The sequence below is a fragment of the Mus caroli genome, chromosome 17 (assembly GCF_900094665.2).
Source record: "Mus caroli chromosome 17, CAROLI_EIJ_v1.1, whole genome shotgun sequence".
Classification (NCBI taxonomy): Eukaryota; Metazoa; Chordata; class Mammalia; order Rodentia; family Muridae; genus Mus; species Mus caroli.
The window spans coordinates 27,027,716-27,040,357 of NC_034586.1; the positions used below are offsets into that span (position 1 = coordinate 27,027,716).

At 49.3% G+C, this 12,642-nt stretch overlaps 1 protein-coding gene across 1 annotated transcript; it reads right to left on the reverse strand.

Moving 5' to 3' along the window:
• Positions 1-4,983: 4,983 nt before the first annotated feature.
• Tff1 (trefoil factor 1) lies at positions 4,984-8,427 on the reverse strand. The gene is made up of 3 exons (XM_021186560.2): positions 8,346-8,427; positions 6,065-6,217; positions 4,984-5,000 (listed from the first exon to the last, which is right to left on the reverse strand). Exons 1-3 carry the CDS (start codon positions 8,425-8,427, stop codon positions 4,984-4,986), a joined length of 252 nt encoding a protein of 83 aa, XP_021042219.2.
• Positions 8,428-12,642: the final 4,215 nt, after the last annotated feature.

Genomic DNA, 12,642 nt, shown 5'->3' on the forward strand with positions numbered 1-12,642 from the left:
TATATATGTTAAAGAAAATAAGGTGGGGCTGAAAAGCTGGGTGGGCAATAAGGAATGTTTGCTGTTATTAAAGATGATCCAAATCCAATTCCCAGGACCCATAGGAGAGAGCTCATAACTGCCTGTTATTCTGGCTACCTCCTCAGGCCCCCATATACAAGTCACACATATGCATGCACACGCACACACACACAATTTAGAAAAGAGAGTGTTTATATTGTTCATGGCTTGCACTAAATTTAAAAAGCTATCAGGTATGTACATACACACACACACACAATTTAGTAAAAGAAAAAAAACCTTGATATGACACACACAATTTAGAAAAAAAATTTTTATACTGTTTGTGGCTTGCACTAAATTTAAAAAGCTATCAAGTGTGTACACACACACAAAATCATTTAGAAAAAGGGGAAAAAACCATTTATATTATTCATGGCTTGTACTAGATTTAAAAGGCTATCGGGCATATATTCATCCCTCAGACAGGATACTGGCCTGCAGTGCAGTATTAGCGGCATCAGTGAGTGCTGTTTGTAAATGGAATGGGAAAGTCAAAGCAAAGTCCACGCACTGTTTTTTTGCGAGTGGAGAGCCTCTCCTCAGTCATGGAAGGAGGACCCCACTCACTACAGATCCCCACGAGCAGGCAGATCAGGTAAGCAGGATGCAGCCAGAGCTTTCCAGTTCTCCAGATGAAGGTCTGCATCTAGCGAGCGGGTAGCATCCTACGGAATCCATGTCCAAGGCCATCGGCTGCTCAGCTTGCTGTGCGATTGTGCTCTTTGGAGGAGTGATCATCTTGGGTCAGCTTCAGCTTCCTTTTCTGCACAGGCTCAACAATCTGGAGGAAACCCCTGAAGGCTTCACCACACTCTACAGAGCCAGCCAGGGCTACACAGAGAAACCCTGCCCCCGCCCCCAAACCAAAACCAAACAAAAAATCCCATCTATCTTTAGTCACCTTGATCTGCCAGGTCCACTGGCCATGTTACTGGTCAAATCTATTCACCTCAGGGGGTGCCCTTGCTGATAACCAGAACTGGACCACGGTTTCATCAAACTATGAGGGAAGATGGAGTCCTTAGGAGTGTGCTGAATTCCAGTAGAATTCCCATCATGCCGTGGTTTATGCTCTAGAAAAACTTGACTTTACTTAACACAAAGTCTGGGATGGGAATGGGGAGTGGGGAGGTCAAGTCAGCAGCTCAGGGGTGTCTGGGCTCTAGCTCTGAGCTCTTCTTCATTATCAGAGAATTGCTGCTTGCAGCACATAACACCCTTATACCATCGCAGCCAAAGGCCAACCTTGGGGGGCTGTCCAGGAAGCCAGAGGGCACTCACTCTTCAATCACCCAGAAGAACGATTCCTAAGTTTCTTCCCCATAGCCTTCAAGCGGAAGCCCCCTTGGATGAGACCCACCTCTGGCTGGGAGGGTTTGGAAAGGGAGTAATTTCCTCATTCTCCATGAGTGAAAGCTCTGTGAGAAAAGGGGGAGGCGTGGTGTTGCAGGATTTTCCCTGTCCAATTACATCAGTACAGAGGAGGTCTGTGATTGGACAGGGAAAGGGAGGCGGAGCTAAGAGTTCCTGAGACAAGTAGGAAGAGAAGGAAGATGGTTGCAGATGTGATCCCGCAGTGGTGTCTACCAGCCACAAGTAGTTGTGGTATCATCGTGAGGTTAGATCAATTGGGATAAAGCTTTTGTCGTTATCAATTGGCTCTGAAATTACTGTATAGGCATCTTGTAAATTGTGATACTATTGATACATAAATCTGATTGATTAATTAAGCTTTAAGAGTCTTGATTATACCGGATTACTGGGTTTTGTGGTATGCAACCACGAGGTTGGCAGTTCCATTTGGTTACTAGAATGTGGCGGTGAGGGAACTAGCGGCTCCCGGGACGAGAGCAAGCCAGATGCTGTGGAGGCTAGCTGGAGAGAGTTGCTGGCAGCTGCAGTAGCTCGGGAGTGTGGCCTGGCCCCGCGGAGAGCTGGCAGGTTTTTAACATTTCCTGCAAAAGCACAGGAGCTGAGTACCAGGAACTCATGGGGAACCCACTTCTTGCCACTGAGAAACTCCTAGAAGATAGCACAAGGCATACCTGCTTTTCAGATCCCAGAGGACACTGGGGCTGTCACTTCATGTGTGACTCAGCCAAATGTGGGACATAGGGGCATGATGCAGACCCTCTGATCTTGGTCCCAAGACTGTGGCCTGAGGGAGCTGTGTAGATGATTCTCAACCTGAGGCTTATGGGATCCCACCAAACCCAGTTCACCTCTCACCAACAGCAGGAGCTGTGGTAGGTTGATTGAGAATGTCCCTCCTTGGGAGTATTTGAACTTGGTAGTGTCGGTCTTTGGGGAGGCTTAGGATGTGGGTGCAGCCTTGGTGGATGAAGTATGTCTCCAGTTTGCTCTCCCTGTTTTTTCCTTGCATGATGGGAGCTCCTGACACCATGCCTGCAGCTTGAGCCTGTGCCTCCCTGCTCTGATAGACTCGTCCCTCTGGAAGTGTAAGCCCGGTAAAATTTTTCTTCTATAAATCGCCTTATTCATACAGCAATTTTTAAAAGAGTAATTGTTAACTTGATGGGATTTAGAGTCATCATGGAAACAAATCTCTGAGCAGGCCCATGAAGAAGTTTCTAGATGTGGGGAAGATTTACTGTGGTGGTTTGAATATGCTTGACCCATTATTTGGAAGTGGCATTATTTGGAGGCGTGGCCTTGTTGGAGTAGGCGTGGTCTTGTTGAAGTAGGCGTGGCCTTGTTGGAAGAAGTGTGTCACTGTGTAGGAGGGCTTTGAGGGCTCCTCCTGCTTAAGCTCTGCCAAGTGCAGAAGAGCCTGTCTTCTCCTGGCTGCCTTCAGATCAAGATGTAGAACCCTTGGCTCCTGCAGTACCATGTCAGCCTGTGTAGGGCCATACTTCCTGCCACGGTGATAACAGACTGATCCTCTGAACCTGTAAGCCAGCCTCAGTTAAATGCTTGCCTTGGTCACAGTGGTTCTTAGCAGCAATAAATTCTAATTCTCCGGGCTGGTCCTGGACTGTATAAAAAGAAGAAATTTGGGGGGGGGGAAGCCACACACAGCTTTCTCTGCTTCCTGACTGTAGCCACAATGTGACCCCTCAGGCTCCCACCCCTGTGTTTTCCCCACGATGATGAACTGTGTCCCTGCAACTGTGAACCAAAGTCAGCATCTCCTTCCTTAAGTGGCTTTTTCATGGGTGTTTTCTTAAGGCAATGAGATAAATAACTAACATAGTCTATATGATTGGATAGTCTCCAGACATATTGGAGAGGTAAGGGGTATCACACTACAGAGGTAAGGGTTATCCCTCTGACCCTTATAGCACACACATGGCACAGAATATGAAATTACAGAGGACAATGCCGTCAACTGCCAGGATCCATGAGCTCTGCTTGTAATGGGGAACAGGCTCTGTCTGTCCCAAGTGCTTCTCTTTATGGGGGATCATCTCCCGGCTGTTCTCATTTCTCCATGACTCATCCTCAAGTCTGACTAACACAGAGAGGGGCCCAAGGGTCCAAGCCTCCCTTCTTCCTGCTGAGAACCACACATATAAGCACCTAGGGTTCAAATGGCAAGAGAGATCCAGATGCCTGCTTAGTCGAGCTCCCTGGAGCGGGGCTGGCTGGCCCCAAGAGTCCCCTTTCATCATCCCATGAAATCTCTTAGTGCAGTGGCACCTGTGATTCCTGCCTTAATGATATCCCTCATCTAGTGTGGCTAGCAGTGGTGGCAGCGGCTGCAGACCACTCTCTGTCCCTTTATTTGGGTTGTGTTAGAATTAAGGTGAAGAGGAGACTTTGAACCTCTGCCTTCTTGGCTTTCATTCTATTTCCCAGTTCATTTGTTTGCCTCAGGTCAGTTTAATGCATGACGGCACACACCATCTTTTTATTAGGAACTCATTCAGACACGTGTGGGCTTGAATCCTAAGCAGATTTCTCTTAGGAGCAGTAAAGGCATTAGTGGGACTGTCCTGGCAGGAGTGAAGGTGTTGCAAAGGGACAGCTGTGTCCTTTCATTTGGTTATCAGATTGAGACATATACCCCAAGAAATTATAAGTCCCCCAGGGATCACATGTTGGGGAAGGAGAGGCAGAAGCATAGTCCCAGCAGAGGGAGTAACTTGTCTCCATGGAAGAGCTTTACCGCTTGCCGGAGAGACTGGAGCCGAGACAAGGCGATGGATAGAACCGTGCTTTGACCAGACTGCTTAGCTGTGCATACTTCTTGCCCTGTATTTAAACTTAAACTTCATGACAGGACCCCAAAGGTGGAGCAGGAATGGAATGGAGGACCATTGGACCTCCTTGTTCCCTTACCAGTGTGCCCACATTAAATGAATCTCCTTTTTTCTGCTTTTCATCATTGTGTCTTTAATGGTCCTCCCACTGACAATAACCCTAGCATCACTGGAAGATGGATCTCAGCTCTTGGTCAATCCATCCTCCCCTGGGTGTCTCTGTCCTTGCTCTCAACATCAATGACAACAACCGAACTACATCAGCTATAGGATATATCACCCTCACAGCTACCCACTCCCATCCCCCACCCCGCTGGACAGCTCCCGTTAAGGGTTGATCCATGACAAGGAGTCCATAACCAAAACAACAGTGCCCCTTGACTATCAGAGAAAAGAAAATAGCATATATATATATATATATGTGTGTGTGTGTGTGTGTGTGTGTGATATATATATGTGTGTGTGTGTGTGTATAATGCATAAAATAGCATATATATATAATGACAAACACAGAATAACATTCGTCTCTTTTAATTCTCAGGCCAAATTCGAGGACTAAAAGTCTGAGGGGTTGAACTGTGTCACCAGCCAGATCCAGCCACAGAACAGGTGTGTATGTAGCAGGTGGGCCAGGTGGCTCCAGTGCCCAGGTGGAGGGTGCCAATTCTTGATGTAGCCAGTTCTCTCAGGATGGACCTTAGAAGGGACATTCTTCTAAAGAGAGAAGAACAGACAAAGGGTGAGAGGCCAGACAAACTCCATCTTGGGTTCAGGCTCCATCTTAGAGAAGGTGACCTAAGTTAACCAACAAGCCTGCACCTAGCACTAGTTTCTGAGTCACTCCCTAACAACTACTGACCAGGAAGAAAGCAGAAGTGAAGTTTATGGTTTGGTTCCCAGCACCAGCTAATTCTTTTAAAGGGCAACAAATTCCATAATAGCCTCTCCCATCCGATGTGCGCTAGGCTGGACACCCTCTGCTTGTTTGCTTGCCTCTATAAATGCTTGCCTGCAACTGGGCTCGGGGCTTCACCCTCCTGTCCTGCTGTGTCACTGATGGCGGTGTGGCCCAAGCTTGAGCTTGAATAAGGTCCCGAGTGAGATAGCATTGGAGTTGGTTTCTTGGTGGTCGTTTTGGGGTTTCGTACAACAAGGGTACTCGTGAGAATAAGTGTTGTCTTTCTTTCTCTTTCACAAACAGTTGTGGGAAGCTTTGGCTCAAAGCAGCAATGGGAACATTGTTTGCAAAGCACAAACTCAGGACTGAGGGAATGGCTCCGTTGGCAAAGTGCCCGCCTTGCAAGCTTGGAGGACCTGTGTTCAGTCCCCAGCTCCACACAAGAAGCTGTACTGTGGAGATGAAGGCAGGAGGGCCTCTTGAGACTTGCTGGCCAGCCAGCCTATCTATTCATCCCAGTGGGTGACTCAAAAAAGAGTGGCTCCTGAGTGCTGAGACATGGTGTTGACATCTGGCCTCCACACATCAAGCATGCACACAACCCCACAACCACACTGCACAGAGAGAGGCTGCCTTGGCATTTCCTTTGCCAACCCCTCACTGCTCCAGTGAGCATTCCCAAGGAATGGCCAAGGAAAAATGAGCCCTTTCCTTGCCAGACTTTTAGCCTTGACCCTTCACCCCCAAGACCTGGATTCAGCTATGTCACAGGAATCCAGGGACAAGGAAAGACCAACCAGTGATACCGACTGGCCCCACAGTCTCATGCCATTCTCCCTACTAACGCCTCATCCCCTACTGTGCTGAGAGATGACCGTACCTTCTTGAGTGTTCTCGATGGCCACAGAGTGGAAGCACCACGGGAATCCCCGGACACTGTCATCAAAACAGCAACCTCTCTTCGCGCACTGCTGGGCGGTGACACCGGGGAAGCCACAATTTTTCCTCTCATGGGGGGCCATGATACATGTTTCTAAAGTGAGGACAAAAAAGCAGGGGTGAGTCATGGCCCACATTCCTGAGGTTGTCACACTGCTTCCTTCTATGAGGAAACAGGACGCTGCCTGTGGGGAAGCCAGGTTTGAATACGCAAGGGGATAGTCCTCATCTGTAGATGCAGCAAGCCTGGCGCTGGGACAGTTCCAGGGCCCCAGCTTCCTCAGCTGCATCGGTTAGGTGATGTACTGTTTGCTCATTGTTGTACTTCTGCACTCTGTCAGTAAACTCAGCTCACCTAATAAATACATACTGAGCAGTATGCGGGATGGCTAGGTAGAGGTACTGACTTGGCAAAAGCCAAGGACACTGTGCTCGGTGACGGAATAGGGAGGTGAAAACAGAGGTCTTACATCCCCCTTCTGGGAAGGGGGTGAGCAGGATACATCTGAGGATGTATCTTTGTTTCCAATATGACAGCCAGCCAAGGAAAAGGCAACACCTTGCCAGACTTTCAGGCTTGACTCCACCCCTGCACCTGAATTCAGAGGCTAACAGACCCATGAAGGACGTGAGCCACACAGTACAACCATCCCAATGCTTGGGGCTGGTGGGAGCCCTCGAGATGGGCTGAGGACTTCAAGACTGAAAGGGAGGAGAAAGGTCCCTGTAGAGAAGGCTGAGCATTTACAGTGTCCCAAGAACTTATCAGGGTCTAGAAGCCTGGGGGCATTCATCAGGGGTTGTCTCTAGGACTCTTTCCTAGCGTGAGGATCTCCTGAAACATTCTTGAAGAACGGACTCTTATCTTTCAAGATAAGATCGGGACCTGTCATCTACTTGCCGGTGGCCTGTGTGTGTGTGTGTGTGTGTGTGTGTGGGTGCTGGCCTCTAATATAAAGCTGAGCACTGGCCACAGCACAGGACAATAAGGGGTCACAAGGAGCCCTTTAGGCCATGGAGAATCAGCAGCCAGAAGAAGAAGGGATGTCGCTGCTCCCCTGTGGCCTCCAGCTCCCTTTTCCAGCAGGACTTAAAGATCGCTGTCCTGCCTGCACCTGTGTGGTCATCTGAGGAAGTTACTGAAAGCAAGCTCCCTTCAGGAGAGGTGCAGGCAGCCACCATATCCTATAGGATATGTCTACGTATCTACAGATAGACCTCTATGGAAACAAGGTCACCATGTGACCCAGAAACAGGTGTTGAGCCCCAGTCCAGGAAATTGGGCAGAGGAAAGCATGGTGGCTGGTACTGAGGTAAGGGTGGGGGCCTGGAGAGAGCACAGAGCAGCTGCTGAATGCACCCCCCTCCCTTCACCTTCTACTCCAAAGCCATTTACTTCTCCCTCAAAGTCCCCCAGCTGGCTCCTTGTCCTCTGTCACAGACTGGTGCAGAGGGGCCTAGGCAGTTATAAGGTCCCTTCCTCTTCCCCACTCTCCCAACTACCTCCTCCCACTCAAGGGACATCAGTGATGCTGGAAAAGGGTAAGCAGAACATTCCTCACTCTTCTCTAATGCTCCTCAGCCTGGAAACTTCCCTGTTCCCTCTTCCTTAGCACTGTGTCTGAGAACGGAGCTCTTCACAGCCGGGCGAAGCGAAGCTCACACACAGCCGCTGCCACAAGCCTTTTGCTGATACCCATAAGGGCAGAAGCTGTCCCCATCCTACCGGCAAAGGTCCTAGGTCACAAGGCCTTCCACCCCAAGGAGGGATGAGGACTAGGGAGATAACACAGGGATCCAGGAGGGGTTTGGCTCCCAGACTTGGGTGCATCCTAAGGGTCCAAGGGCCCAGGATCTGGAGGGATCTCTTGAAGGCCCAGTCCCAGCACAAGTACTTGGGCAGGGCTGCCTGCCCGGGAGAGGCGGGCTGAATGTCATGTTTGGAGATGAGGCTCTAAGATCAGTATAAGATCAGTTCACATCAACAAAGGGTGAGCCCAGCTGAAGAAGCTTCATTCTCCCTGCATCCTCATAGGTCCTAGGGCCCTGCCCGCTGCTCCATCTATCCCAGTTCTTGTGTTCTTGTAAATGGTAACAGCCTTCAAGGGCCCAGACCATTGGCTGCATAGGGAAAGGCTAGAACGAAGTACCTGGTCACAATAGGCTCTGGGGCCCAGCGTCTGTCAGCCGTGGTCAGTGGGAAACAAGAGGTCTTGTCTTACCTTCCTGGGCCTGGGTCTGGGCAAGGCTGCTGAAGGCCAGCATGAGGACCACAGCGAGGACACAGATCACCTTGTGCTCCATGGCAGCTTCCCAGGAAGACCACGAGTGATGGATGAGCTTGTGCCCGTATTCTTGACTTTATACCACCGGTCTATTTGCTTAGAGTGAGCGAGCATTTGCCAAAGGAGGGTCCATGCTGAGTAAGATTACAAGGTGTTTCTGAGATGCAGTCACAGGCTGAGAGTGCACTGATAGGGAAGGCTAGTCCCTCTCGTAAGATACACTGGGCAACCTGAGTATCTCCCCTGACATGACCTTGATCCAGTCCCGAGTGGTATTAGAAAAACCCTTCAGCTGGGCTTACACTGCCTGCTCAGTCAGAGCTGATTCATAGCGAGAGACCACAGACAGGGCCTGTTGCATCAGCAGTGTTCAGCGAGTGATCTGAAGCTGGTGAACCCCCATCTGCTGGCCCTGTGCTTCCAAAGTGGGTATGTGCGTAATATCATCGACTTGGAGGATCTGGGTTACCCGGTGGTGGGAAGTGTGTGACTCGACAAGGTGACAGGGACACATAATGGGTCTCCTGATGACATGCTCCTCTCCTCTGCTGGGATGAACCTGTAGGGTGCATCTTTGCATCATTTGCTTCATCCTTACACATGCCTATATGACCAAGTTGCTTTTTGGTCCCTTACTGAGGAAATATACTCAACGGGAGTCTGCCCCACTGACAGCTTGGGCCCTGAAAACCTGCAAGAGCTCAGAGTCCTCACTGATGTCCGTACGTGCATCTTGACCAGCTCACCTAAGCAATTCCTTCTTTATTTTTCTATTTGAGATGAGACCAGGGACATTCTGGGTGCTGTGGCCATAGACTATTGCCCCATTTGCAGTGGGGTCCTTTTAGAAAAGTAAAAGAAAAAGGGAAGGAAAGCCAATCAGGTAGAGCTGAGTGGAAAGCAGACACAGTGGGCTCACCCTGCCTGGCACCCGCTGTTCCCTGTCCTCTGCCTCCATGCCCCCCAAAGGCATTCTGCCTCCTGGGTCATAGTCTCTGAGAGGATGCCCTGCACCTAGCCTCTGACTCCCCCTCCACCTTCATTATTGATCTCGTGATGTAGCCCAAGCAGCCACTTTGTTGTTTCTGCTCATTGTTTGTAACCCTCACCTAGACTGCAAGTTTCGTGAGAGCAGAGACTTTGTTTCATTTTGGGAGTGGCCCAGCTCCAAGACCACACAGCTTCAATGGGCGTCAGCAGTAGCTGTGAACACCTGAATGAATGAATGAATGAATGATTAATGAACCACAGCAGAAGTGCTTTTCCTTAGTGATAGATTAAGGGTCCTGCGTGCTAGCCTGGAAGATGGAAGAGAACCTAAGGAAACCCCAGAGGCCCTCCAGGATATGGATCAGAGTAGAAGCATCACCCTCTCTTCCCCTAAGCTCCTGCTTAAGCAGGATCATAGGAGAGGGCCTGACAGGCAGAACTGGGGGCCTTTCACAGAGAGGGCTGAGTTCATCACACACTGAGGTATGGGAGGCTTCCTTGGTTCACAGTGCGAACATGGAAAGCTGAGTGGAAACAATGTAACAGTGGAATAAATAGGAGAAGAGGCTTGTGGAGGCTAAGCCATAAGGAGCACAGCCCACCAGTTCAACTGGCTCATGATTTATGTCGACCTCAGATAAACATCCACACACATGGAGAAGCAAGAAGAGTTCTGCTAGCTGCTTGTGATAGGGAGAGGGGAAGATGAGGAAAAGGCAAGGAGGCTCCTAGGGGCACATTAACAAAAGAAAGGGGAAAGGCTTGAAGTATGTGGAATGTCACTTTTGTGTATAGTAGGGGCCTCTCTGCATGCAGAATGTATTGAGTGAGTCCCTAGAATAGATGGGAAAGGAACGGACCACAAGGAGACATATTTGGAACACGGTCAAATGAAGAGTCCACCTAAGACTGGATACTCTAACATGTTAAATACTGGCCATGTCAGAACAGCTCCCAGACCAAATGCATGCAAACACAAATGGGAAGGGAAGGGTCCAGCCTCAGCACACTGCCTCACAGAGGAAGGAGGAAATGGAGACATCGGAGGGATACAGAAGCCCTCCTTAGTCTTGCCGGGCTGTGATTTGCTGAAGAAAATAACAAATCAAGTCTTCAGAGGCCCACAAGAGCCAGTGCCGTTCGCTGGGGTGGGTCTGGAGGGGTGCCCAGTGAACCACCTTCTGCATAGATACCTGGCTCCTTTTTTCAAATCTGACTTCTTTTGAGAAAAGCTGAGGAGGGGGATCCCTGAGCCTCTGGATTTGCCCTTGGGGTAGGCAGTGGAGTGGCTGAAGCTGCTCTTTCAGGGACAGCAAGTGAGGGCTCCATTTCTCCAGTATAGAGTCACTATGGAAGACAATAGTGGACCTACTAAATATAAACCAGGCCTTTAACATGTCAGTGGCCCCAGGGGAGAATGCAGGGCTGACTGACAGACCACCCGTGGTGAGGGAACCTGTGCAGTGTCTCACCAGCTCTGGGGTTGAGTTTTCCTACTTGAAAAGCAGTGAGTGGTCAGGTAGAGATGCAGATCACTGTCGCCACTATAAAAACATCAAGGAAACTCAAGACCCTAGAAGTACAACTGCCTTGTCGTCCAGCTACCCACTATGAGATATGTGTCCAAAAAGAAGCCAGTATGTGAAGGGGCATTGCATGCTGTGCTCTGAAGTGAGGAGGAGGGGAGACTCGGAGCCACAGGCAGGGGTGTCAGAGTGCGAGCTGAGATTTGAACCCTAGAAACCTTGCTACCCCTTCCAGAAGTGGAGCAGCCTTTCTCTAAGAAGTCTGGTCTCCAGACAACCACACCATGAAATGATCTTGTCATCGTGCTCCGTGAAAAGGACTCAGAAGCAGACGCAGATGCAGACGTAGACGCAGATGCAGACGCAGACACACAGACCCTGCACCACCTCACATATCTGTGAAATGGCTGAACTCGGGAGCAGAAGGTAGGATGGTGGTTTTGATGGCCAGGAGAACATATGGAATCAAGGCAATATTGCTCAGAGCAAGAGGAAATTAAGTTTAAGAGCTCTTGGGAGCAGTACCATGTGGTGATTCATATGTTCAGTAACTTGGCTTGGCTCAGCAAGATGGTTTCAGTGGGTAAAGGTGCCTGCCACCAAGCCTGACAACCTAAGTGCCAGCTCTAAGACCCACATGGCGGAAAGAGAGAATTGACTCCTGGACGCTGTCCTCTGAGCTACACAGCCACCATGACACATGTGCACCCCCGACAAAAATAAAAATAAATAAACTAATGTTTGGACAAACAGTTTGGCTTAACTGGCTCATAAGGTACACTTTTTTTTTTTTAATGTTTTGAGGCAGCAGTGTAGAGGGTGCAAGGTCCTTGTGCCCACAGATAAATGCTAGAGAAACCAAGAATGCTAAGCAGGCAGGCTTGTCTCTTTAACAGAAGGGATGTATACCCATCTCCACCTGGAAAGTGGGGAATAGGTGTAGTTAATAACCTGGTGACCTGTGTTAGGTGTAGGGTCAGGCCTCACCTGAATCCCTCCTTGTGTTTATCCAAGATCGTCCTCCCTAAAACTTTTCTTCTGAACATTGTTTCTCAGTCAGTAGAACCCATTCTTATGGAAGAGGTCAAAGGCAATTTGCAGAAGACTTGTACTTTGCGAAGAGTTTTGATGTGGTCATCTCGTGAGCATTCTTGTGACAGTTGTCACCAGGAAACTCTTTTCCAAAATTGTACTAATTGTTTAAACAAAATTGTTTAGATCTGTCAAAAATAAACCCCCGTCTGAGACCGTCAGTACCAGCTCTGAGCTGACGCAGACCCCCAGAAGCACAGACTCCATCCAGGTCTCCCTAGAGCAGCTGCTGACTACAGGTGATACTGGCTCACCATGTGGGCAGCAAGGGTTCACGTCCTCTGGTACTGGAACCATGACTTGCAGATCTTTAAGGATTATCATCATACATGCAGACTTCTACTAGAGTGTTACATTCAAAGGAACTGGGCCCTGAAGTTTAAAACAGCCTAAGAGAAGAATGAAAGAGTGAGCTCAGGTGTTCGAGCTGACGGGGTGAGAGGGTGGGTCTGTGGACCGCTCTGGGTTCTGCTTCCTAACTAACCCCTGCGAGAAGAATTAACTTCCATTATTGAAAGGGCAGTATTCAACCAGTGCAACTCAATACTTTTGCTCTCCCCAGATCAAAGTGGGAGAAACTGCCCTCCTCTCCTGGAAGGTGAGTCAGCGGGTAAGATATGGGACTG

Excerpts from the sequence above, each read along its gene's own strand:
- Tff1 (XM_021186560.2), bottom strand. The coding sequence starts at position 8,427 with ATGGAGCACAAGGTGATCTGTGTCCTCGCTGTGGTCCTCATGCTGGCC. Across the intron at positions 6,218-8,345 it reads CCAGACCCAGGCCCAGGAAG|AAACATGTATCATGGCCCCC; the intron begins GTAAGACAAGAC and ends TCCTCACTTTAG.